Source organism: Sebastes umbrosus, chromosome 2 (genome assembly GCF_015220745.1).
Source record: "Sebastes umbrosus isolate fSebUmb1 chromosome 2, fSebUmb1.pri, whole genome shotgun sequence".
Classification (NCBI taxonomy): Eukaryota; Metazoa; Chordata; class Actinopteri; order Perciformes; family Sebastidae; genus Sebastes; species Sebastes umbrosus.
This window is the reverse complement of record NC_051270.1, coordinates 1,255,340-1,283,106: the sequence shown is the minus strand read 5'-3', so window position 1 is coordinate 1,283,106 and position 27,767 is coordinate 1,255,340. Positions and strand designations below refer to the sequence as shown.

General features: G+C 42.8%; 1 protein-coding gene across 4 annotated transcripts in view; it reads right to left on the bottom strand.

Annotated features, from left to right (window-relative positions):
- LOC119503463 (SH3 and multiple ankyrin repeat domains protein 2-like) overlaps positions 1 to 24,980 on the bottom strand; it is a 236,632-nt gene extending 211,652 nt beyond the window's left edge. For all 4 annotated transcript variants that reach the window (XM_037795273.1, XM_037795280.1, XM_037795288.1 and 1 more), the window contains exons 1-2: positions 23,874 to 24,980; positions 10,041 to 10,111 (exon numbers count right to left, since the gene is read on the bottom strand). In XM_037795273.1, the coding sequence (XP_037651201.1) occupies positions 10,041 to 10,052 (12 nt within the window). In that variant the 5' untranslated portion in view covers positions 10,053 to 10,111; positions 23,874 to 24,980. The remainder of the gene's footprint in view (positions 1 to 10,040; positions 10,112 to 23,873) is intronic.
- Between the last annotated feature and the right edge of the window lie 2,787 nt (positions 24,981 to 27,767).

Below are 27,767 nucleotides of genomic sequence, written 5' to 3'. Positions count from 1 at the left end.
ATAGAGTGATATTGTGCTTTTAGCTGACGTGTGTCTCCTCACTGTTTTGAGCGATGCTCGTTAATGTCTATGTAGAGCGAGCAAGCACAAGCTCGACGCTGACTTTCGTTGATTTCAAGGCCACAGCTGTCGCTGTTAAGCAGCATTTCTGAATCTTACAAATAGTCCCTTTAAATACTTTAGTTTCAGTGTTAAATAAGAGCATAAATAGCAGGTGATGATTCACCTGGAAGCCCCCCAGAACAGCTCTTAAATCTCTACAGCTAAGTACTGCACTGATCAGAAAGTATTTTAATGTGTTTATGTACATCATAGCCGACCCAACACGTTCATTTTAAGAATGTAGATTAATAACTTTGAGTTTTCCCAAAAGACAGTGTATCAAAGCAGAGTGTTTGTTAAACCGGTGAACTTTCTTTGCAGTAGAAAAGGTGTGAAATCTTGTTGTCTGAAAATGAAGCGCTGAAACCAACGGGAGCGTTTGCCAGACAACAGACCTGGTGAATCCACCTTCGGTGCCAACCAGTGCTGCCGACCAAGCCAAGTGTGCCACCGCAGAATAAACCCTGTGCCAACCTTCACATAACCTGGAGCTCCTGTCTCTCTCTCTCTCTCTCTCTGTCTGTGCCTGCAGGACTGGATATTTAAAATGCATCTAATTTAATTGAAGACATTTCAGGTTGAATTGAACATGAATAGAGCTGCAGTGCTTCTGTTTTGCAGTATTGTTCTGACCTTTATTTGTCAGCTGACAGCAAACAGGTCGTTATTCAGAAACACTCTCCGTCACTATAAAGTCTCAGTATGCTTTAAGCAAAGTGCTTGTTGGGTCGTCTAACAGCTCCTGGAGGCCTCTTACCAACATCAGAACAGGGGAAGGGGGTGAGTCCCAATCAGACGATCTGACAGTCGAGCCCACTTTACGCAGTGATTGCTGTGTTGCCAGATCAGATGGACAGTTTCCAGCTCAATAATCACAACCTAAAACCTGCCCAGATCCAGAAAAAAACAGCCCAAATCATAACCTTGCCAGAAACCAGTATAAAACAGTAAAACCATTACATGCACAATAGAAAACACAACGTACAGAGCTTCATATCTGCATCAAATAACCAAAGATAAAATGTTAGGGTGCTTTCACATCAGGGACCCGGGCCCCGATCCGAGTAGTTTATTTTGTTTCTGTGGAGTTTGAATGACGTGTTTTACGATGCTCCGCCATTAATAACAGCTGATCTCAACATAAACAAACACGTGGATGATGTGTACTCCTTCAAACCGGATTTTTTCATTCACAGATTTTTCTACACTGGAGTGCATTTCTTTAAAAAAAAAAAAAGCTTTATTATGGATATCTGCTGGCTTCTAGTGGAATGAGGGTCGACACAGAGAGGAATGATTTGAGATTCAGCCGGCCTGGTGTGGACGTGGTCTCAGTAGGATGTTTACTGACCGGCTCCCTCAGGAGAACCGCCACTTAATGAGATCCTTGAGCTATCGCCCCTCCAGTCATGACGCTCCTCTCTAACCTTTATGTGAATGGCTCTCAGTGCGCAGCAGTCATAACACATGCACAATAATTGCTATCGGCACCTCGAGCGTCAGACAATAGCCCACTCTGGCCCTCTTTCCTCTCCTCTCTAACGACGCTGAGCCACAGAGCAAAGACGCTTCAATAAAAGGGATAAAAAACCTTTTCTCCTTTTGTGTGTGTGACCTCCTCAGAGCCTCCGTTCGGCCACATCTCACCACAGATAAGACGGGGAATCTCACACATCTAAGTCTCGTATCGCACCGGTCACAAAACACACTCTTGGTCTCCATTACACGGATGTCACGCCTCATCCCTCTGCAACCCCTAAAGGCTTCTCCAAGCCGAGGTCTATACTGCTGTTTATCTTATCAATTTCAGATCAGGGATCGGGTGAAACAGGAGAAGATGTGCTTTTTAGTGTGTGCTGTATTAGCAGTGCATCACCTAATACACTTCTTGTGTTGTTATAGCTCCCACTCTTGTGTACTTTTTGGTGTGAAATTGCTTTTTCTTCTGCTCCAAACTGCTGCGAGCAGTTCGATGGGAGGAGGAGGAGACACAATCCATTCAGTGAGCTAAATGGCAGCGAGAGTAGCAGCCTCCCCCCCACCCCCTTTAAATGAAAGCAATCATCAAGCCTCATCTCAATGGCTGTTTTGTACGTACAATTTGCCGCTTGCAAATCTATTAACCGGCCGCCCCAATTAGATTCTGGGATGAGGCAAAAAACATGGAAAGCGTGAATGTACTGCCAACGAACACAGAGATCACAACTGCAGAGGAATCACTGATAACATTTAGAACTTGTTTCTCTATGAGGGAGAAAAGAGTCAGCCAATTGCTCAGATTGAAGGAAACTGATTTAATTTCCTAATTTCTGCCTCAAAGACGGTCGTAGATTTGGAGCAACGGTTTAACGCTGCAGGTGCGTGTGTGTGTGCATAAAAGCTCATTTCTGATTTCTGATTGAAACACTTGAGAATATGTCGCCGTCTACATGATTACGACATTTATCCAGAAGTGTCATCTCCAATCTGTCCGCCGTACTGTAAACAACCCTTTCACAACATGCACCTCACTACACTTAAGATATTAACGTGATTAAACCAAACACTAATTAAACTGTGCTGATCTGACGGTGACGTGTGGAGCTACAACAACTTGATCTACAGAAATGAATACAGTAAATACTCAAATAGCGACTTTTATCTACCTCAGCCGCAGAGACAAACAGGCCTTCATCATTTAATTAACTCTTTTTGTTAAGATGCCATCAATGAAATTCAATAACCCTCCTCTTTTCTGATTGGTTTAAATGGGAAACATCTGGCTGGGTTTCATTGACCAGCACGATGATGTGCATAAAGGCGTTTAGCTTGCAACATAAGCACACCTTTCTTGATTTGTGCGTGTTTTTTGTACGCCATGTATTCTGTACTGACTGCAATATAAGTGCATCCACATATACAATAATGTAGTAAGGGGAGAACATTTAGAGTTTTAGACGTTTGGAATCTATTTTCTGCGGTTATTGCCAAATCTGGTGTACGCTTGCTGGTCTGCTAACATCGCCTGATGTTACCGCGTCTCTGATGTCATGAAATTTGAAAGCAGCTTTGTGTTATCAAATATATGTCCATATTCTTTTAACCCTTAGTGAGCCACTCAGACACAGGTAGAGAACGAGCTCCCTGATCTATACATACACTCATCATAGTGACTTTCAATAAACATGGAATCCTCTGAAATGAGGGGAGAGGCTCTTAGGTGGACTGACTGAGATGTGCATGTGGTTGTGAATTATTTCTGTCCCTCCTCCTCCTCTCCAGCCTGAATAAGAGCAGCAGTGGAGTAATGAGTCCTCCCCTGGCTGAGAGATCAAACTGGAGCAGCCATCGCCCCCTGATCAATAACTGTCACCACGGACACCGGGGACCAAACAGCCGTCTCCCAGAGGCACAAATCGAGGACAACAAGAGACTGTGTGCACTTGTGTGTGTGTGTGTGTGCGTGTGCGTGTGTGTGTGTGTGTGTGTGTGTGTGTGTTTGTACTATACAAATTAGTAGAAGATAGGAGTGAAGATGTGAAGATGTGTGTGTGTGTGTGTGTGTGTGTGTGTGTGTGTGTGTGTGTGTGTGTGTGTGTGTGTGTGTGTGCGTGTGTGTGTGTGTGTGTACTGTATCAGCACCTGCAGCCTCTCCCCTGGGCTGCTAGAAACTGTAGCTTATTAGGGCTAATGGGCTTCTTTAAGGATCTAGCGCTCATTATCTGGACACTTCCAGCACTCTCAGCTCTGCAGGGTCTGATTTACCATCATCAGGCCCCGTCTCTCCAGGTCTGATTTACCATCATCAGGCCCCGTCTCTCCAGGTCTGATTTACCATCATCAGGCCCCGAGTCTCCAGGTCTGATTTACCATCATCAGGCCCCGTGTCTCCGGGTCTCCGGGTCTCCTGGTCTGATTTACCATCATCAGGCCTTGTGTGTCCTGGTCTGATTTACCATCATCAGGCCTTGTGTCTGCTGGTCTGATTTACCATCATCAGTCAGGCATTTACCAGGCCAGACATTCTTGGTACCGTGTGGCTAAATTCCAATTAGATCATGACACACTTTAATGCCAGTTTTTCATTGTGTGAATTCATGTGTAGTTGTTGCTCTGCAGTTGTGGTCCCTGTGGTCCACACAACACCATGTTGGCCAATTTTCCTGAATATAATTTACACACTCAAATTATAATACTCATGATTTCTATAGTAATGACTATTCTTCATGCGCCAAAGATTTGCAGGAACCAATGCATGCATAGCCTGTACATGGACTTTTATCTCATTGATAGAAGCCTCCATGTTGAGTGCACAACAATGAGACTCTTCTTGCGAGGCAGCAGGAAATGCAACGTATTTGTCACTAAGGATAGCACCGATGGTCCAAAAAACAATACATGTTTTCCTAAAATTAGATATAAAAAAATCACAATATATGGCTTTGCTTACAATATCACAATATATCAGAATATATTGAATCGTAACCTCTGTATCGTGATACGTATCATATCGCCAGATTCTTGCCAACACACAGCCGTATATAACGATGACTGTAAACTGCTTTTCCTAGAAAATATATCATCAAATGTGCAACCAATTAATAATTTCAGAACATTTACATCGTTAGCTACTTATGAATAACACCAAATATCCTGCTTCAACAAGAAATACAATGAAGAAATGTAACTCTGAATCATCTGGACGAGAAGACAACAGCCTAGAGGCCGGATGTTTCCTCTCACTGGAGAACGTGTGAACCATCCTGCTCATTGATCTGTTCTCAGAGTAAACTAAAGGCCAACCGCAACCACAGCACTACCCCCCCATACACACACACACACACACACACACACACACATGCACAGCGGCAGGACCATATAGAACATGAATTATTAATATGCCCTATATGTGGTAAAAGTGGGTCAGCGTGCACCGACGTGTATCACCCCCACTGGTTTCAAAACATCTCATCAAAGGACTGCAGCTGACAATTAGCTAGTTGGCTAACACTGGCACATTTACACCAAGGTTGATTAATGTGTGTTGTCCTTATCAATAAATAACCCAAATGAGCTTACAACAACAACAACACACCTGGTGCTCAGGTTTATGTTGCTCATCACGATATTCAATATTCAAGAGAAGCTGCTGGAACATTTTTTTTCATGGCTCAAACTTTCAGAAACACGATTAGTGTGATTAGTATTCTTGTTACGTTATTTAAATTACATCACACACATTCTGCATATTAAGTTAAATTGTTTTTGGTTTTTTTACGATTTTGAAATTGATGTTTTTACCGCCAGAATTGGTATATTTGCTTCATTTGAGTCTATGTGGAGGTAGAAAGAAGTTACCACTTTTATTGTTGTAGTCTGAGTAACGTGACGTCATATCCGTTCTGTATCCGTCAACCAAAACAAACCACAGCGAGCCGAAACGAGAAAGTGTAAAACATTGGAGGGTCGTCATGGATGCGACCTGCACCCTCCCATGTTAAATCCAGCGTGGTAAACACTACACATCCAGTAAAGGATGGAAACACTTTGGGTTTCACACATTGACAGGAAAAGCAGAGCTAGACAGAGCAGAGCTAAAGCTGCATGCTAACTTCTAAAAAATGACAAAATATGTCCGAAATATGGCCCACAAAATGTCCCAAAAAGGCAAATATATGTCTGAATAAAAGTCTGAAAAATGTCTGAAATATTTTTTTTTTAAAAGTCAGATAAAGTTAGCAGGATATGTAATCGTATGGCGGTAACGTGGCGGTGGAGTCGGCCGTCGCTCCCGTCTCCATGGTCAAATGGGCCGACGCTACGACTGTAGAGCACCCAGATACTGACAGTTGTGTTCTCTGCATTGAAACGGCCCCGATGGAGCTGACCATGGATGGATAAAGAGAACGGAGCTGACGGGAGAGCTAGAGACCACTTTGGAGAAGTTAGAGGAAGTAGTAACTACGTCCGGTTTTCAAAATAAGGTGTTAACAAAGGGAACTGTATATATATATATACAAAATACATCTATGGAAATCAGATTGATGGATTATATTCACCAGAAGTATAAAACATTACACGTCCCTTGTAAATTAAAAAGAAAATACCACTAATTTGTGAGGGAAATGTCTTTATTCTTTGATTTTTGGGTTGCTGGATAATAAATAATTCCTGACAATGACTGATATATTTGACTTCAGGACATCTCTGACTACATACATGCTGAAAATCAAACATTTTTACTACATTAATTTAGATATTTTCCAAAGTAAAAGTCCTTAGAAGTGTATGATTCAACTTTTTCCCTTCATGGTCTAGTGTTCAAAAATTGCAAAAAATCGCAATACATATAAAATCGGCACCCAAGTATTGTGATAGTATGAAATTGGGAGATACAGTAGGTAAATCGTCCCAGCCCTACTGAGGTGGATTTTGTTTAAAAAGCAGAACATTAGCTGACCTGCTTTTTTCCACTGAGAATATACTGACAATGTTATCATATCATTTATTCCATCATCACCTAAGCTAAAGAGAGCCAACAGCTAGTATCTCCCGTCCTCTCTTGGACTATCATGGACTGGGCGCCCACATGGCCAGCCGCAGCCTGGAGTTCACTATTATAGGGAGGGGGGAGTTCGGACCAGCCAAACGGACTACAGTCTTGTGAAAGCGCCCTCAGAGCTTTACAACTTGTTTGAACCTCAAGGATACACGGTGAGCTACATCAACCATATGAAGGCACTGAGCAGAGACGTGCATGTACAAAACATCTCCATAATCTAAAACCGGTAGAAAAATGTATTCTCTGCTCAGTTTGCTCATTTGGCTGGTGACTTATTTTTTTCACTAGAAAACGAGGACCTCCCACCACCTCCCCCCCGCCCACACACACACTCTCAGACCTTTAGTGTTTTTCCCATGTCCCACTTTTTATCTCTAAGCGGTCATATTGTCATCTGCCTAACAGACTTTGCATGCTCATGTCCCTCATATTAGCAGCCATATGGGTCCAGACCAAATGAGTCCAATTTAAAAACTCATCTTCACATTCACAATGAAACTGCTACAATAACAAAGCTCCGTTATCGCACGTCCCGCGGCAACGTTTTGAGATAACGGCTAGAAAACATACTATAAAAGTAAATGCAGGATGAAATTGGCAGCAGCTCAGAGAAATCTGTAGCAGCGCCGCCTTTTCCACCACTGCTGCTGAGAACAGTTGGGGAGCCGAGACAAGTGGAGAAAAGTGTCCAATCACCGCCAGGCAGAGCGATGGGGGGACAATCAATGGAACGGCATGAGATAAATGACGCAGATTTAAAGACTGCGAGATGAACAGAGAGAATAAACACTACACTACCCGCATACACACACACAAACCTGCAGGCACAAACACACAGCAACAATCACAAGGCTGGTGAGTGGTTGGATAATGAGGTATAAAGAGCATGAAAACACGGTGCTGTAACCAAAAGGCTCAGTAACTTATCATTTATTACAAGAGCATGAAGGGAGATTCTTTTTAAAGCCTCACAAAACGACACAAAAAGCACCCGATTCAACTGTTACCAGGCCATTAAATAGGCATTTACAGTCGCTATGAGCACCACAGATGTGGGTCAGTAGGGGCCTACTACACTTACTATGTTGTAAAAGTGAAAGTGAAACTTAAAAGCAAGACGTCTAAGATGTAAAAGTGAATGAAACGTCACTTTTTGAACACAAACAAAAATGCTTCTTTATGTTTAGGCAACAAAACTACAATTTCTTTAGGTTTAAGCAACAACAAGAAAACTACAACTTCTTTAAGTTTAGACAATAAAAATACAACTTCTTTAGGTTTAGGCAAAAAAAAACATTTAAGTTTAGGGAAAATTATCGCGTTTTTGGTTAAAATAACGACGAACACAAAGACAACTACACATTGTTGGTTTCACACGGGATGCAAACTCCAGTCACCTGGGTGGAAACCCTGTGTGTTGTGTCCCATCCATTGTCCCTGACCTCAACCCCTTATGGAGTGTCACAGTGTTTCTGCGCCTGTCATAATTACTACGTATGTGAATGTGAATAGATGATAAAACCTACTAGTGAGTGTAGTAGGCCCCTACTGACCCACATCTTTGGGGCTTATAGCGACTGATAACGCCTATTTAATATCCTGACAGCAGTCTAATCGGCTTCAAAAAGAACCAAAATATCAACTCTTCTACCATTCAGACCCTCCATGTCTCGCCAGAACCTGCTGGTTCAATTCCTTCATCGCAGAGAGAGGCAGATAAGAATCATAAATTACTCATTATCCTTTCAGTGTTTGGAGTGTCTCTGAGTGCAAGTCAAGTCAATTGCTTCATCTGTGCATACTGAGAGGCTGTATTCAGGCCCGGAGGCCATCAGAGTACTTCTTTTCTCTCTCCTCTCTGACATGTTTTCATTGTTTTAGCTCAACTGCAGCACATCGAACATTAAATGAAACATCAGGCCTCATGTGAGAACCACTTGTGAGAACAGACTTGTTCTGAAGTGGCTTTGAAGGAACAGAGCGTAGCATTTAGGGGGATCTATTTGTAGGAGTGGAATATAAGACTTGTGTTTTCGAGTGGGTCCTCTTCAAGTTTTCGCATTGGCCACCGTAGTTCTCCTACACGCCTGGCACAGGAGAGAAGTTTCATTCGGTTGCAATCTGCAACCTCACCGCAAGATGCCACCAAATCCTACACATTGGACCTTTAAGTGGCAAGTGCTTTATCTAGTGGTAGGGCTGGGCAATATGGCTTATAAATAATATTTAGATATTTTTAGGCTGTGTTGTGATATACGATATATCCAAATCGCGATATTTCTCATATTTTTCTAAAATAACATAACTGTTTGATTTAATCCTTTGATGCATTGCAACATCTCACTAAACATTTCATGAAATGTTGTTTCACGTAGCGTTGTTTAACGTAACGTTTTACGTGACGTTGTTTTACGTGACGTTGTTTTACGTGACGTTGTTTTACGTGACATTGTTTTATGTGACGTTGTTTTACGTGATGTTGTTTTACATGGCGTTGTTTTATATGACTTTGTTTCACATCATGTTGTTTCACACATCGTCGTTTCATGCATCATTGTTTCACGCATCGTTGTTTGACGCATCGTTTTTTCACGCATCGTTGTTTCATGCATCGTTGTTTCACGCATCGTTGTTTCACGCATCGTTGTTTCATGCAACGTTGTTATATGTGACCTTGCTATATGTAAACTTGTTTTACGTAAACTTGTTTTACGTAATGTTATTACGCGTGTTACGTAATGTTACGCAAGAAAGTCTTCTAAAGGCGATTGTTGTTTATTTACGGTACTTACATTTTTACGTTAATTTGGTACGTTATTATTTTAACACAAACCATGATGTTTTGTCTAACTTTAACCAAGTAGCTTTATTGCCTAAACCTAACCAATCGTTTCACAGCGTTAACCACGTGGCATTGTGCGTTTCCGCAAGCGTGATACGAGGTTGATATGAGACGTATTCATGAAAACAATTAGGGGGTTCAGAAACATCGATATTTAACGCATCCGTAGTTTGCAGGAACGTACAACATTTTTTTCTGTAAACTGGGTTGTTGAAGGAATATTAGATTTACTGGATGTGATGAACTATCTATAAAGAAACAGACATCCTCTTTTTTGGTGTTTTTTTCTACATTTTCTTCCTACAAACACTGTTTTCCATAGAATTCACCATGACAAAAAGGTAACCCCTGACCTAAATCCATCACAGGTGAGATGTCCTCTTCATAAAAGGACAGTCCTCTCTCCAGCTTTATAATTCTATCTCATCCTAAAGCAGGCCAGCTTCAGGTGAAACATACGGAAAAAAGAAAGCATGCACACTCACACACTCACGTCTCTCCTGCCTGTTATTCATCCCCCCTTTAATATCCACTATAGGTTTTCAGCCTACGTACCATTTCAGCCATAACATCCAGAGGAGAAAAGCTCTCAGAAGGAGGAGGTTCCACTGTAGCACCCAGGCTCCCTGAGAGGGGAGGAGAGAAGAAGAAGAAGAAGAAGAAGAAGAGAGGGGGGGTGGGAGGGAGGAAACAGAGATGTCTACGGTAAATTAAATCACTGGAGCTTTCAACATAATGTTGAAATATTATCAGCTTTAATATTTGATATTTACAGTGAGAAGTACAGACCTCCAGCACCACATGAGAGAGTTACTAAAAATGTATTTCTGGTGCAGCCTACATGTGTTTTACAAACTCCATGCTTAAACATGACATATATAGAATATGGTTTATCTTATCTAAGACTTCTAAACTGAATGAGAGAGAGTGCTTGTTACATGCAAATCTAATTTATGATTATGCAACATGTTAAACACAAAGCATCGGCATTAATCACATCACAACCCATCCACCCACAACAGTTCTCCTCCCCACTCCTCTCTCTCTGTGGAGGAACTAAAGAGTGGGTAGGAGTAGGAGAGGGGGGTATCCTTTGTAAATTTTGATTCATGCCACTGGTTATTTTATATATTGTGTGATGCTTTCTGCTGCGGGAGGAAATTCCCAATGTCGAGAAATATTACTATTTCTAGGTTTAACACGTGTTTGTGGTTATGACAGCTCTTATAAGACACAATAACTTACACCATGTAAAGGAACACACGGAGGTTCTGACCTAGAATTAGAGCTAGTTCATAATAGATGAAACCTTCCTTTACCATAACTGCATTCAACATTTATGTTCACTAGAACCTGATTACACAGTAATCTTTGCTGTTGATGCAACTGCCTGCGCACACAGTCAAATCTCAGAGGATGGGCGGGGAAAAGGAGGAGGAGGAGGAAGAGGAGGAGGAGGAGGAGGGGGTAAACAAACAAGTAAACAGCTGGAGATCAAAGATGGAATAAAAATCAGCAGTTCCACTCTTTTCCACTGTGGACTATATCATCTTTGTAATCTTGAGGCACCGAGACACACCACTCCATCACTGAGTGTGTCTGTGTAACATACAGTACATACTGTATATGTGACTCAGATATGAGGTTTTAGAGGGAGAACTGACGGAGCAGAAGCTGAATGATGAGGAGCAAAGCAGAGGTTTGCAAAATGAATAATACAGATCGACGGTGTTTTCCACGTATATGTAAGGGATAATGTACAGCGAGCCGGTCATTGTTGTGAAAGAATCCCCCGGCGCCCTCTAGGTTCCATGGTGGAGAGGAGGTCGTGTTGCTCTGGTTCTGTCTATTCGGCGTGGAGAGGTGGTCATGTTGCTCTGCTCTGGCTCTACCTATCTGGCGTGGAGAGGTGGTCGTGTTGCTCTGCTCTGGCTCTACCTATCTGGCGTGGAGAGGTGGTCGTGTTGCTCTGCTCTGGCTCTACCTATCTGGCGTGGAGAGGTGGTCGTGTTGCTCTGGCTCTACCTATCTGGCGTGGAGAGGAAGTCGTGTTGCTCGGGCTCTATCTGGTTGGCGTGGAGAGGAGGTCGTGTTGCTCTGGCTCTACGTGTATGGCATCGAGAGGAGGTCGTGTTGCTCTGGCTCTATCTATCTGGCGACGCCGGGGAGCTGCTTGACATCCTCCTGGATCCACCATCTCACATATGTTCACATTATGTATTTGTTTTTACAAGGGGATTCTTTCACAACAATGACCCGCTAGCTGTTCACAAAAACAGTCCGCCAGAGTCCGACATCAGAGCTGCGCCCATAGCAACGGTCTGTTAAAGAAATAACAGACCGCAGAACGCCGTGATTGACCAATCAGAATGAATCGAGTATTCAACACAGCCGTGTAATAAACATCGGTAAACTCTATTCAGGAAGAATAGAAGTTAGCAAAAAGCGACAAAAAAAACAATGGGATTGTTCCATTTGGTTTTGGATTATTGCAGAAAATAAGCTCTGTGGCAAACACACGTTTTTGATACTTAATAATCTAATAATCTACACAAATGAACACCACTTATGATTTTTAAGTGTGAATGCAATCACAAGAAGTAAAAAGCTAACATTAGGCTATAAACTAACTACACCACGTTCGCATGAGCGTGAGTATACACAACGAGTCGGCGTGATGACGTTTAGTAGTCTCATTTGTTAGCAACCGCTTTATTTAAGACGTATAAGAGCTTCAAAATTCACGAGTGGGTTATTTACTGATGTATTTTATTATTTGTTGAATACTCGATTCTGATTGGTCAATCACGGTGTTCTACGGTCAAGAAGATAACGAGAATAGCAGACCGTTGCTATGGACGCAGTCCTTGTGTCGGACTCTGGCAGAGTCAAATTATTGATTTCTTCAGTAAGTAGCCGTGTAATAAGCGAGATAATGCACAGCTAGCGGGTAAATGTTGTGAAATAAGCCCCTTCAGGGCGATGCAAGACCCGTCAGGGTTTATTTCACAACAATGAACGGCTCACTGTACATTATCCCTTACTTATATATCGTAGACCAACATTTTTAAATCTCTTCAGCTTGTGTTCACCACAGACCTTATTTCAGGCATCTAACTAAAAACCCATTGACTAAAAACATTGACTTCCAGACACATTTGTGTTGTGTTAGCTCGGCACTCCATTACACTGGATATAAATTCAATCAATCAATATGAGGTTGAAGGTCAGCAGCCGTCATTTCAAACATATTGAACATAGTGTGGGAGTTCCACTACTGTATATAAGGTAGTGGGATTGGGTTGCACCCTGAGGTTAAATTGGCCACGAGCCCACCAGAGCTGAGCTCCAACAGAGCGTGATTTGGGTGTCAGGAGGCGGCGCTCAGTTGACATTGAGAAGACAACAAACATACTATATATATACACTGTATATATATACAATTGGAACCATCTACCAAGGAAATGGCTCCTATGATGTAATGTAATGTAAAATGATGTAATGGAGACACTGTTTCTGGAAAGAGATGTTAAATATTTCAGTGCTGTGAGCAACTAAAACATAATTCCCTCCACCTTTACCCAATTATAAGGCATTCACAAATCACTCCATGATGTTTATATTTATGTTATTATGTAAGTGATGACACATGACAAGGCATCCTGATATATGACAATGAGAAATGATGTCGAGGCAAACACAGACACAGATAGACAGCTACAGCTGAGTCACAAGTTTCTTTTATCGAAACCTAATTTAAGCAGCATCCACCGTAAAAACAAAGCAAACGCGAGAATGGCTCACATACCCCCGCTCACTGCTTGACCCCTACTAAAGTAGGGCCAAAGGTTTTGCCTTTTTCAAATCCCCAAAAGGCACAACTAGACCACAATGTCAACCATCATACCAAATTTGAAGTTCCTAAGTGAAACAGTTTCTCAGTTGTACTCCGGAAACGAAATTGAAGTCGAAAACAATCACAGTTATTGGTCAAAATTTATAAAATTTTGGGCACCCTGGACTTCTAACCCCCAAAAGGCACAACTACACCACACTGTCAACCATCATGCTGAATTTGAAGTTCCTAAGTGAAACAGTTTCCGAGTTGTACTTCCGGAAACAAAATTGTGACAAATATGTAAACAGCCCTTTATTGGGTGTTTTTTTTCAAGGGAACACTCAGGGACAGCTTAAGGCATGGGCCATATAGGCGGTTGCCTATGGTGCCACTTTCTGGGGGGCGCTGGCCGCCCTCTAAAGAAAAAAATGTATAAATAATAATTTAAAAAAAAATGCCGGTACCTTTCCTCATTTTCTGCATTGAGTTTAACATATGAACAAATTAATTAATAAAAAAAAAAAATACACTTTTCACCTCTGTAACTCTCTTTCTCACATTTTTCATCTGCCCGGCCTTATTAACTTATATGTTAATAAAAGTGTAAATTGTAGTGAACACTTTTAAGCCAACAATATCGGGGACAAATTATTTATTCATATTATAATAAATACAGTTATTTATGAAAATAAAAATCTTAATTTTTGTCTTAAATCCATTGTGATATCTGATGTGTGTTGCGGTTTACGGGGTCAACAAAGCAGCACCACGCCAAACAGAGTCACAACCAAAGAATATTTGCGTTCACAAATTAGTGTAAAAATCTCTCACATTTCAATATAAATCCTACGTGAGCAGAATCCTGCCGTGGTGAACCATTTCTTCAATTCATTTTTTCTCCATTTAAGGACAAGCACAATACTGTGACACACTCATTAACTGAGTAGATTTATTATATAGAGAAGTGGCTCCAAGTGTTTCTCAAGTGGCCCTGAGAAGTCCTTGTTTACTGTCTGAACGGGAGGAGTTCTTGGCAACAAATGCAAGGCCTTCCTCTTCCTCTTCAGGGAAATGAAATATAAATACACAGCACAGAAAAAAACGCTTTCAAAGTTAAATTTGATTTGCAGAATCATCTAAACTCTCAGACAAACTAGATATAACAAGACTGTTATAGAGTGTGAGAGTATTATTTAAAGATTTTCATTGACTACAGGCACAAGACGTGTCATTTTAAGACATAATCTGCAAATTAATAGTGTTTTTTTAATATTTCGTTATATTATTTTTTTAATTTATTTTTAGAAATGTTATCACAAACAAAAAAAGTAACATCTACAAACAGACTCACAAATATACCAAAATTAAATAATAATTAAATAATAATAATAATAATAATAATAATTAAAAAAAATTATAATAATAATAATACAAATAAATAATACAAAATTAATAAATAATGAATACAAAATATAATAATTTAAAATAATAACAATAAAAATGACAACCACCACAAGAAATCATTAGCCGAAATCCCTACTGCGTGACATCCAGTTTGGCTATTCCTTTCTGTTTTTTTCCTGATATGACATAGGCGGATATGTGATTGTATCTTTGTCTGTCTAGTCTGGCAATTAATAGTGTTTTAACTAAAAATATGCTCCAATCATAACATGGCAAACTGCAGCCCAACAGGCAACAACAGCTGTCAGTGTGTCAGTGTGCTGACTTGACTATGACTTGCCCCAAACTGCATGTGATTATCATAAAGTGGGCATGTCTGTAAAGGGGAGACTCGTGGGTACCCATAGAACCCATTTACATTCACTGATCTGGAGGTCAGAGGTCAAGGAACCTCTTTGAAAATGGACATGCCAGTTTTTCCTCACCAAAATTTAGCGTAAGTTTGGAGCGTTATTTAACCTCCTTCATAACGAGCTAGTCTGACATGGTTGGTAACTCAGCTCCTCCAGAGGCACTGAAGACATTACACAATGTTTTATAATGACTTATATTACAGATTAGTACTCCTCCTGGTGATGTTCCTAGTGTTAAAAACCAGCTTACAGCAGCATGGACACCTACAGTGTCTGAACAAAGGAAAGTGCGCCCACTACTTGCAGATCTCTGCTCTGTTTCTTTGAAAACACATCATCATAGTGCTGTTTGATTGACAGCTGATCTGTCATCAGTGAGTTCTTCATCACAAGAGATGAAGGCAAAGTTATGCAAAACAAAAGCAGCATATTGGAGGCGCACAAGTTTACTATCGAACCAGCAGCTCGTCATGAGGGCACCAAACGGGCTTCCCGGTAATGGAGCTCATGATATAGTAGGTATCCATGGCGACCGCATACCCGTTTCACCGCTTCCAAGCATTTCGTGTGGAGACGTATTTATAATCAAGCGAGGATTTCATGGTTTTGTGACCTAGGTGTCCCGTGTGGTTTGTGATTGGTGAAACTGGAGGGAAAATAGAGCATGCTGGGAAATGCATCTAGAGGCAAGACCTTTATACACACACACACAGATATGACCAACACACAGCTGGCTGTGAGCACGCTAAGCAACAGGAACCAGAGCGAATGCTCTGATTTACATCAATAAGTTAAACAGTTACATTTGCAGCAGGAAGGAGAGATTATCAACGCGCTGCACAATAACAGCTCTTCATATCTCACTCATTGCATAACTCCGATCAAAGATTAAAGAGGTATATTAATATTGATGGTGTACATGTAGAAATTTAAAAAAGCTGCACATTAACCTGTCAAATGTGTCACTGAGGAGCATGACAAATGGATATAATGTTCTTTTTATTTAATGATGACAATGAGACACTTGAACCAAACTCACATTTAAATTTAGCGTACGTTACCTATGACTATCCTGATATCATACCTTATTTTTTATGCAAATTATGGCTGACATCTTTTCAGCAATTACCATTTAATGTATTTGAATCCAATAACTGCTTCTCAATAGTAGATAAAAGCTGGAGCATTCACGTATTTCACCAGCCCGGTCTCACCTAATGGCAATTTGTAAGTCATTCCGTGCACAATAAGAACGCCGTTCATGCTTTGGCGTGTCATTTCTCGCCATCTAGTCTGCATTGACTGCAATGTAAAGACATCCGTGTGAACATGCGACGCTCAGAGCTGGTGACGTAGAATAAGAGAGACTGCTGATGGTGGATGAGTCCAACAGACTTTCAACTTCCAACCAGGAGACGTTGTGTGTTTGTGTCCCAAATTGTTGAGTCGTTTTGAAGTTACGTTAGTGACGTGTTTATATGTTAATTATTTAAGTACATAATTTAGTTAGTTTACGTACTAATTTACTACAAGCTACTTTGAAAGGGGCTGCTGGCTAGGCTAAAGAAGCAGCCACACAAACCACCGCTCCCAAGCATCTTTCTCTCTAACGCCAGATCCATCGTTCACAAAGTGGACGAATTGGAGCTACAGAAGGCAGCTAACAAGTCCGTCAGGGACTGCTGCGTGATGTTAATAACGGAGACCTGGCTTCACCCGCTGATACCCGACGCTGCCGTGCAGCTAGTGGGCCGTACAATCCACCGCCTGGCCCGAAGCAAAGACTGGTACAGTAAGAGCAACGGGGGGGCTCTTTAGCTGCTAGATGTCCCACGATCCTCACCTACTAGTTGCTAACTGTGTCAGTGGGTTTGCTGAAAAACAGCTGTCTGCAGCTGGAGACGAGGTTGATGAGAGCGGTGAGACAGCATCAGACACTGAATGTGCCGTACAGGCAAAAATACGAGCTACAAGAGCAAAACAGCTCCTCAGAGCTGAGGGAACTCTCTGCTCTGAGGAGCAGGGAACTCTGCTCAGACTTTTTCAAGGGATAACTTTGCAGCCAGTATGGAGAGAAGGAATCATTACAGCGACCAATGAGTCTTTCAGCATACATGACGCATGCAAGTATTAAAACGGACTTGAAAACCTTTCTTTAATGACCAGAACCAGACTGAACCAAAGTCAGATCCAGCCACCTGACTCCATTTTTCAAAGAAGAGAGCACTCATTGGGTAAAGGCCAGCTGCTTTCTGGAGTAAAGAACACAGGTATGAAGCTCAATACCAAAAGCGGATATATCCTTCCTCTGCTGCACCGCTCTACGTCACACATCCCCTTGTGAGAAGGCGCCGGGCATGCTGGGGGACTCCCTGCCAAGACTATAGATCTGCTCTTTTCCCCAGCAGATGCGAGTCACAGCAGGAGGAGGCCACAGACAGGCAGGGTGGGCGAACAGAGAGAGGAGAGGTAAAATACAACAGAGGGAAGAGAGGAGGGAGAAGGAAGAGAGATGAGAAAGTTTGGAAGCACAACAGATTGTCATCCACCTCATCCTCCTCCCTCCCATCCTCTGTTTGCTATCTCTCCGTCAGAGCCTGTCCTCCATCTCTACCTCCCTCCTTCACTCAGTGTTTGAGCCCTTCAGGGCTGATGGAGTGATTTGGACTCAGATGTCCCAAGTTTGACTTTGATCACTGTTGATGACAGAATCCAAAGCTGTCTCTCTTTCTCTTTCTCCTTCTCTCTCACACACTTCCTGTCGCCCCTCCCTGGTCCTGTGTGTCAGAGCGGAGATAAAAGAGGAGCAGGAAAAGGGCGGCGCTCTCCGGAGATTTAAGGGTGAATTTGTACCGGACGAGGCGTCGGCAGGTTTTCTATTTTCTTTTTTCTGTCTGATATTCGTACGTTCATCTTTATGATGATAAACTGTATAGGTGGACCTTCCTGGGGTACTTCCTACATTTCCCAGACTGACTTTCAATGACTCCGTCACAGAGAATGAGCATGATCTTTCATGCTCTAATTTCAATGGATGGGCATGCGGGTGTGAAATCAATCTGGCCTCTACCCTTCACTCACAATGACAACATGTCACCATGTGTCTGATATGTGTCTAATATGTGCGGGCTTAGAGATGGTGGTTTTGGTTAAATATTGAAAAAGGCAACACATACCAATATCATGCTTAAAGTCAGCATTGACCTTTAAAAATATTGAACGAAAGTCTTTCCTTATAGGGCTGAGCAACGTACTGCTGTGGACGCCACGTTAGTTCAGATCAGAAAGTCACACAACAACACAAACTAACTAACCGATGGATGCAACGTTAGACCAACAACTCCTGTGTTCTGAGAGGTATGATTACTGTTTTTGTGAATGTAGTCTGGTGCCGCGACCGGCTCTAGGTGGCTCCGCGGCTGTGGACAATGTGTCACCGGGGCGGACTGTCCTCAGTGCGCTCCAACCGCTTCGTGCCCCCCAGGGCGGGGCTCGGCCCACGTAAAAGGCGCCAATGGGTCTGCAGCGATGTCGGCAACCCACCCGTCTTGAAACACGGACCAAGGAGTCTAACGCACACGCGAGTCAGAGGGTGCAAGCAAAACCCCGTGGCGCAATGAAAGTGGAACCGGCGCGCGCCGGCTCGTCTCGCCCGCTCCGTCGGGGAGCTGGAAAGATGGTGACAAGAGGTTAACGTCACTTTGCCGTAAAGTGGTATCGGTGCCGTTGTATCGGAGCCGTTTTGCAAGTACGAGTACATGAGCACAGTAATACCCGATACTGGTATCGGTATCGTATCGGTGCATCCCTAGATACTACCAATATGTACATTTCCTCTTTATACTATTAAATAACGTAATCATGGTGACATCACATTTCCTACAAAACGGATTTGCTTCTGCAGATTAGTTGTATGTTACGGTGATTTTTACGAGACAGGGTTGGTACCTGGTACATCCAACAATCTACTGTGATGGGAGGGAACCACAGTAATCATATGCAACTCTTTCATTCACTTCAACAAATAACAATCTTCACCAGCATCACAAACTAGTAAGACGAAACACAAACAGCCCGATCTCACCAGTCACAGTTCACACGGTCCTCGCTGTGCCTCCACATCCATCTCATAGTCTACATTTAGCCAGCTATCCACAGGAGTAAGAACATGACATCAAACTCCTCTCCAAATGCAAAGTGCTGAATATCAACAGCACTGTTAGAACTGTTCAGAGTGATAGCAATGACAAAGAAGCCTTATGGTGCCCAAGTCAACCAAAGATGAGACTCTGAATGAAATCTTTCGGTTACCAGGTGACTGGTTTTATAAACTGACCGTCTCCCACTGAGCTGACCACTTTCAGCTGCAGAAAGCAAGGAAGTAGTTTAGAATACATTCATACAGAAAACTGTCATACAAATACTGAAATACACCGTCATTCGGAAGTGGAACAAATTGGAAGAGAGGAACAGAAAACAGCTGAGGAATAACTCCCCTGACCCCTGACCCCGTTCAGAAGACCATTTCCACATCAGTGAACTGAGCAGTTCAACTGAGCATGAATCTGCCAGTGCAGTGTCCGTCCGGTAAACAAAAAGGAGTCTGGAGGGAGGAAATGCACGGCTAATATTCCTGGAAAATCTTCTTTTTATGTGGCGTGACGCACGACGCACATACTGTAACACCGAGGGGAAGGTAGCAGGTGCAGGCTGTAAAAGCGTCGAGCATTAATTAAACATCTCTAGGTGGATGAGACGGTCCACCCACCTATAGAGCTTACACCTGACATTTCGATAAATTAGCCGACAGTAAATGCCATTCCTCAGCTGCTCAGATTGGATGTGACGGATGAGAGGAGCAGCGGCTGAAATGATAAGGTTTCATTAAACCCCCGTCACCGGGTCCAGGCTATTTCTGAAAAGAAACTCCTCTCTGCTCTGAGTCTGACTTCTCTCTATCACATATTAGAATTGTTCTGAAACATCAGGGCAGCTCACAGTCATCTATTCTGTCTTTCCTTTCAAATCAAATAATCGGAAGATTTGTTGACATGCAGAATTTACCTCCCTGAGCCAAAAGGAGCTCCATCTACAGAGATGCTGAACTCACCGGTGGAGGGAGTTTTAGTTTTGTGCATGGTGCTTCGGTACTTATGACACAACTGAACGCATCTTGTTTGAAGCATTTGATGGAAAGTTTATCATCTTTTTTATCTGTAGTTTGGGATTTATCCTATAAATATTATTACTGTCAATGTGTACGTTCTTTACTATTATTTATTTATTTATTTAAATCTTTGGGCCGGGATCCCACCTCAGCCGGCGCGCGCCAGCCCTCACTTTCATTGTGCCACGGGGTTTTGCTTGCACCCTCTGACCCCTAGAGCCTTTTTCGTGGGCCGAGCCCCGCCCTGGGGGCACGAGGCGGTTGGTGCACATTGAGGACAGTCCGCCCCGGTGACACTTTGTCCACGGCCCCGGGAAGCACCTTCGCCCAGAGCCTTTCCAAGCCGACCTAGAGCTGGTCGCGGCGCACCGCCTCGTATGCGGGACTCCCCAGCCTGCCGTGTGTCACTCACACCCTCCAGCTGGCTGTTAACGAGGGTCTTTTGGCACAGAGAAGTACTCGTATCGGTACTCGGTATCGGTGAGCACCCAAATGTAAATACTTGTACTTGTACTCGGTCTGAAAAAAGTGGTATCGGTGCATCCCTAATAAATGCTGTTGGTTTGACAAAATATGCAATTATAAGGACATCACCTTGAACTTCAGGACCTCATTATCAGCAATTTTATCACTATTTTCTGAAATTTTTTGGACTCAACGATTTATCGATCAATTAAAAAAGTATTGAGAGATTAATTGAGAATGATTATATAAATAATCACGAGCTGCAGCCAAAAGGACTTCTTCATCACCAGCATCATTATCATTATAAATAATCAGTTCAAGTGAAGAGAAAGCCTTGAAACTGGAAACTCAAGGCAATCTAACTCAAACCAAATGAAACAGTGACCTTAGAGAGAAAACTCATTTACTTAGTAATAAAACAAGTCTCAGTGTGCTCCAGAAAAGAATCTGTGATAGTGTGAACTGGACTTATAAAAAGTCCTTCAACCAACCTAATGATGCTCAACAAGGTGAGACCTTTAATGGAACAGGTGCTAAGCTCTTATTGTGGCTGGAAGTAGACAAACAGACTCTCTGAGTCACTTTAAAAACACACCTGAGCGGTAACTTTGGGACGAGGTGAGTTGTGATGCAACACAACATGTTAATAAGAACACAATTTAAGACGACAACAACGGTCACATGCAACATTTTTATGAATGAGTGGAGAGACATAAGGCGAGACATCACATAGTGAGAGTGAGTGAGAGACGGGAGGGAGACGTCTGCACGGTGCAAAGAAACATGATGAAGTAATGATAACGGGGCGAGCAAACACAGGAAGCTGTAGGTTTGTTAGGCTCTGTCACACCGGCATTTAAAACGGCGAAATCCCAACTAATTCAACTAGTTACGGTGGCATTGCTATCACCCTCTGATCTAGTACTGTAACTCCTCTACCTCAGCATTTCTCAGGCTACCACTTCCTGTTTACAACTAATTCATAAACGCTGCTGGCTGTTATTAACGAGAACAAAACAAGACCACATCACCCTCCTTCTAATTGTCTACAAATCTCTCCGTACATATATCTCAGAGCTTCTTACCAACATTTGAATGATTAATTCACAATCAGAATATTTTTTTTCAGGAAAAGCCATACTTCTATTCAGCACCTTTCTAAAGGCTCTGTGGATGTATTATTATTTTTTCATATTTGTCTACGTAAAAATGTTATCAATAAGAACTTTAAAGTTTAAAGGGTCTGTTTGTAAGAATCAGAAATGCTTGTTAACAGCGACACCTGTGGCCGTTAAGTCAACGAAAGTCAGCATCGGGCTCGCACTTGTGCTCGCTCTACATAGACATGAACGAGCATCGCTCAACACAGTGAGGAGACACACGTCAGATAGTAAAAAACAATCTCCTTGGCTGTTGTTTATCCTCTTTGTCACCAGCTCATCAATGAACCGAATGACCACATGACTTCTTGAAAAGTGCTGCAGAGTAGAGCTGCAGGTAACCATTAGTTTGATCTGCCGACCATTTTCTCAATTAATCAGCTAATAGTTTAGTCTATAAAATGACAAACAGTAATGGAGAGTATTGATCACCAGAGTCCCAAGTGATGTTTTAGCTCTGCAAAATCTATTAATTAACAATCAATTAACTATTCACAACTTAAGACTTGATGGACTATTATAAAAACTCTTTATTCATGACTTAATATTTCTAATTAGATTAATTGTAGCTTTCAGCTCATCACAAAGTGAGAAACCTGAGACCCCGGTTAAAGACTTTACTGACATTTGTAGAATTGATCGTTTATTTGGTTCCCAAACTTTCTTTGTCATGTCCCCTTCGTCTCACACGGGATTTTCAGGTCTTTTACATTATAAAGCAGCTTTAAGTGCTATAAAAATACTGTTAAACTATCAAAACGCTCAATAAACGGAGAAAAAACACACACAGCTCGTATTCAGAAATTGTGCATTTGGAACAAGCTGCTGGGATTTCTGTCCATTTGTGATGTCACAACTATACGATACTTAGACCATTACACGGTTTTAAACGTTCTAAATGCGTCCCAGTTTATTTCCTGTTGCAGTGTATGTAAATAACATCAGCTGACAGGAAGTAAACATGGACCCACACCGTTGCCTAGCAACGCAATTCTGTTGCAAGTCCATTGAAATGCACAAAAACGGAGCGTTTCAGACAGAAAGGTGAATACAGGTATACCCAGGTAGACAGTATGAGGAAAATTTCTGGGTTTTTTTTAACATTACAGCATGTAAACATGTTCTAGTAGAAAAAACAAAATACAAGTATGAACCTGAAAATGAGCACGATATGGGACCTTTAAAATAGTTTTCAGCAACCAGCAAACATACTGAAGGAAACTAAAGAGGAGCCAACATGAAGTTACACTTTGACCAAACTTCACTCTTAATCTTTGTCAGTTATGATTCAGGTACATTTTGACTGTAGATGTAATGCAGCAATTAGTAATTAATTATTTGTTATATTTGCATCTAAATAACTTTTAATTTCACTCCACATTTCACATCTTCCCACCAGGTCAGTCACGTGCTCCTCCTAGCTTGGGATCCACTGGTTTATTATGGTGAGACTCATCAGCCAGTAATGAATTTATTAATGACTTTATTAATGACTTTAATAATGACTTTATTCATTACTTTATTCATTACTTTATTAATTACTTTATTAATGCTCACCAGCCAGAGAGATTGTTGAGCAACTGGCAAAGCTGTTCTTATAAATGGTTTATAATTTAATATATAAAGAAAACGTGTTTAATAACCATGCATTAATTAATTGCATTACCTAAATAAAAAGGTACCAAGTGGTACAGAGCTGTCATTGGAGGTTAGTTCAGCTTTTATCCAACAGGATGCTGCAGGTCAAACTAGACCTCCACCTGGAGGTAACAGAGGTTCATCTCTGGAAGAAACAACAGACAGAAAAGTGCGCCCAGGTGGATGAAGTCACTTCCAGGTGTCTGTCAGAAGTCCACTAGTGCACTATCATACTATTCTTACAGGACAAGCTGCAGGATCGGCTTTGTGAGGGTGAAAAAGTAAGAAAAGCTGAGCGCTTACCTTGGACGTCGTCCTGGTTCCTGTTTTATTCCCTTCGTCCTGCTTTCCTCCTCTCCTCTTCCTCTCCTCTTCCTCTCTGTTATACTGTCCCCCCCTAATGTGGCTCCATGCCGCCGGTGGTCCAGCTCTGCCAGGAGGGAAACTTCCAGTGAGAAGTCCGGATCTGTGTAGGAGTGATGTGCAGGAGGAGAGCACCGAGGAGAGCACCGAGGGAGGGACTTTACAACCTGATCTCCCGGAGAGAAACCCGACTGCTGCCGCGCTGAAACTCAATATGAGGCGACAGACAGTCAGCGCGCCTCCGAGCAGCTCAGCTCATCTCATCACACACAGGAGCGAGCTGGGAGGAAGGGGAGGGGGAGGAGGAGGGGGAGGAGGAGGAGGAGGAGGAGGAGGAGGGCGTTTATTCTAAGGACACCAAGCAAGCGCTCCCCGACAAGACAGGTGGATGAGCTCCTGTGGTTCTCTTTGTCATGTCTGTCACCTCAGGCCAGCAGAGCAGAGATCTCCCTCAAAGTGCACATCCAGTGGATTTTAGAGATGGAATCTGAGATTCAGGCTCAGCGTCGACACCTCTTCATTATCAGCAGAGCTGGTTATAAATAGCAGGAATACAGTGGAGCCGGCTGCAGTTTAATAAAACACCTTCACCTCCAGCTGCAGCCTGGTAAAAGGATGGATGGATGGATGAATTAAAGGAGCAGTGGGAAGGATTTGGTGGCATCTAGCGGTGAGGTTGCAGATTGCAACCGACTGAAACTTCTCCCGTGTGCTGAGCGTGTGCGAGAACTAGGGCTCTATCTGCAGCCAGGGTTTGGTTTGTCTTGCGATATTACAAATCCTCCCATAGCGAAGGCATGACTTGCCCTATTCTGCCTCTGATTGGCTTACCAAGACATTCTTAAGCCTCATCCACACCAGGAACGTCAGCAGCGCGTGGCGGCTATTATTATGTTGGCGTCCGTGTTAACAGGTTAGAGCAGCCACACTGCCCGCGTGAGACACACGGCTCGGCTGCATGCTAGCTGCGTCTCTTCTAGAGATTCGAGGTCTCGCCTATTTTTGATGCGAGCCGCGCGGTTCACAGCAACAACAGACAGTGAAAGTGATCTATTGACTGTATATTGACATCATATCAGCAACATTACTACAGTTTGCATGTCTCTATCTGTATAAAATGTTACGTAGATGAAAAAAGTAAAGATTTATTTTTAAATCAACACTTGCACCTGCTTTTATTCTGAAATATGTGCCGGACAGTGTTGTAGAACATGCAGTGACTTGGAGAGCTCCATGAATGAATAAAGTACGGGGTTTTAATTGTGGATTATTACTATTATTAACCTTAACCTTTCTCTGTCTTAAATAAATATAAATGACATTTATAATGAAATGAAATGGTCATTATAAAAGACTAACTCTATGTAGAAAGAAAGAGCTGAAAGCAGCAGCAGCAGAAACGCAGCTGGTGTGAACACCTGACGCGTGAATCACACAGCCGCCACGCGCTCCTGACGTTCCCTGTGTGGACGAAGCGTAAGGTAACAAAAACTCAACAATCCTTAGTTTCAGGTAGAGATGTTCCGATACCTGAACTTGCGCTATCGGCTGATACCAAGTACCGATGCGATACCTGCCTGATAAAAAAATACATGTACTTATTATTATTATTATTAAACAGCTGTTTACTAAACTACTACATTTCCCTCGCTCTGACTACCGCTACACTCTCCACTAGCATCGCACTGTTGTAGTTTGCTATCGTCACGTGACAAACTACCTGCAGTCAGTTCTTCTTCTCTGCTCTAAAACAGTAGTTGCCAGTGGCAGCCATGATACCTCCAGGGCGACAGCACAGTGGAGGCTGCTGCTTCGGAGCAGTGAAGAAGAAGAAGAATTGATTTACGGTTAAACAAGTTGATTTCTTTCTGGGTTAATAAATGATGGTATCGGATTGGTATGTAGTCTGGCATACTCGTCGATACCCGATATCGACTTTTGGGCAGTATCGGTATTGGAACAACTCTAGTTTCAGGTGATTATACACTAAAGAAAACATGCTTATTAATAATATATTATGTATATTATATAAATGCTGCACACTGTTCCTTTAATGGCTATAAATAAAAGTCAACTGTAATGGAAGCAAGGATTTTCTTGATTTAAGCTTCATAAAAGATTTTTCAACACATTTTTGGGAAATTTGCGCAAATGTATTAAAGAATATTGATTTTACAATTTAGAAATTAAAGTGAGACTGACCCTGATTCATCTTCCTGCCTGTTAAGTAAATTGTCTGTCTGGCAGCTCCTCTCCTCTCCTCTCCTCTCCTGTCCTCTCCTCTCCTCTCCTCTCCTCTCCTGTCCTCTCCTCTCCTCTCCTCTCCTCTCCTCTCCTGTCCTCTCCGCTCCTCTCCTCTCCTCTCCTCTCCTGTCCTCTCCTCTCCTCTCCTCTCCGGTCCTGTCCTCTCCTCTCCTCTCCTCTCCTCTCCGGTCCTGTCATCCTCTCCTCTCTCCTCCTCTCCTGTCCTCTCCTCTACTCTCCTGTCCTCTCCTCTCCTCTCCTCTCCTGTTCTCTCCTCTCCTCTCCTCTCCTGTCCTCTCCTCTCCTCTCCTCTCCTCTCCTCTCTCCTCTCTCCTCTCTCCTCCTCTCCTCTCCTCTCCTCTCCTCTCCTCTCCTCTCTCTCACCTTCACTTCCTCTAGCTGTCTCTGCATCCCGGAAATATTGGAGACCAGAGAGCCCCCTGCAAATAAACGGTCATTACCATGACAACCAGGCTACAAGCCGGAACGGGAGGATGTCGGTCATGGCAACGGTGCTGGCAGGCAGCCAGACCCAACAGCCCGGTTCTCCCCCGGGGGGCGAGCCGACGTGTGAACTCCAGGGTTTGACTTTTATTTCTGGTTCATATCCTCCGACAGCAGCTCAACAGAGAACACATCCAACGGTACCAGAGTGTGAGATGTGCCGTGTTCCTCTCAACACCAACTATTCACACTCAGAGCAGAGAGGAAATCACAACCGTGTACATGTGGTTTAGGAACAAGATCCCAAACCACCCGTCCACTTCTCCACCAAACATCATGTTCATCACAAAGCTGGCTGGAGCCTTAAAGGAACAGTTACACATATCGGGTTTCATGCCGAGAGTTAGATGAGAAGATCATCACCACTCTCATGTGGACATAGAGCTGGGAGGCAGTTAGCTTAGCTTAGCATAAAGACTGGAAGCAAAGGGAAACAGCTAATCCATGAAGCATAGCGAATAGCGAAGATGACATTGTATGCAGGAGTTTTTGAACCGTACAGGACTGACTGTTTTGAGTAATAAAGTTTCCATTAACAAAACTTAACTAAACAGAGAATCCCCCAGCATGCACTGCAGGTCCAAAAAGCAGGGAGGGTAGACTACTGTACACAGTACTGTACTGTACTTTGTTATTGTCTTCTTACACATATACATAAATCACCCGGGTCGCTCGCATATGTGCGCTCGCGTGTGTCTACGCTGTTCAGACTCAGACTCCAACACAAACTCCAGTGAAGCACCAAAACCTCTTGGTTGTATCTAGTGAAGCCCGTCTGTTAAACAGTGTTGGCCGCGGTCGGAGGACGCGGGGGAGACCGTAGCTTTGGTCTCCAGGACCGGAGTCTCTGCTGTACTCTGCTCCTCTGCTTGCCTTCACTCACACACCGCTTGTTCTCGCTCTCTCTCTCCACTCTCACGTGCATGCTGCTCACTCCACACTGCAGAAGAGTTAGTTTAGCTCTGAGAATATCTAGTGATAGTGGACATTTGTGCAGAAATAACTGCTGCAGCTCCTCCAGACCAACAGAGGTTTCCTGTGTCTTGTGAAGTGACGGGGCTCCGCAGAGAGAAACGTTATCGTCTC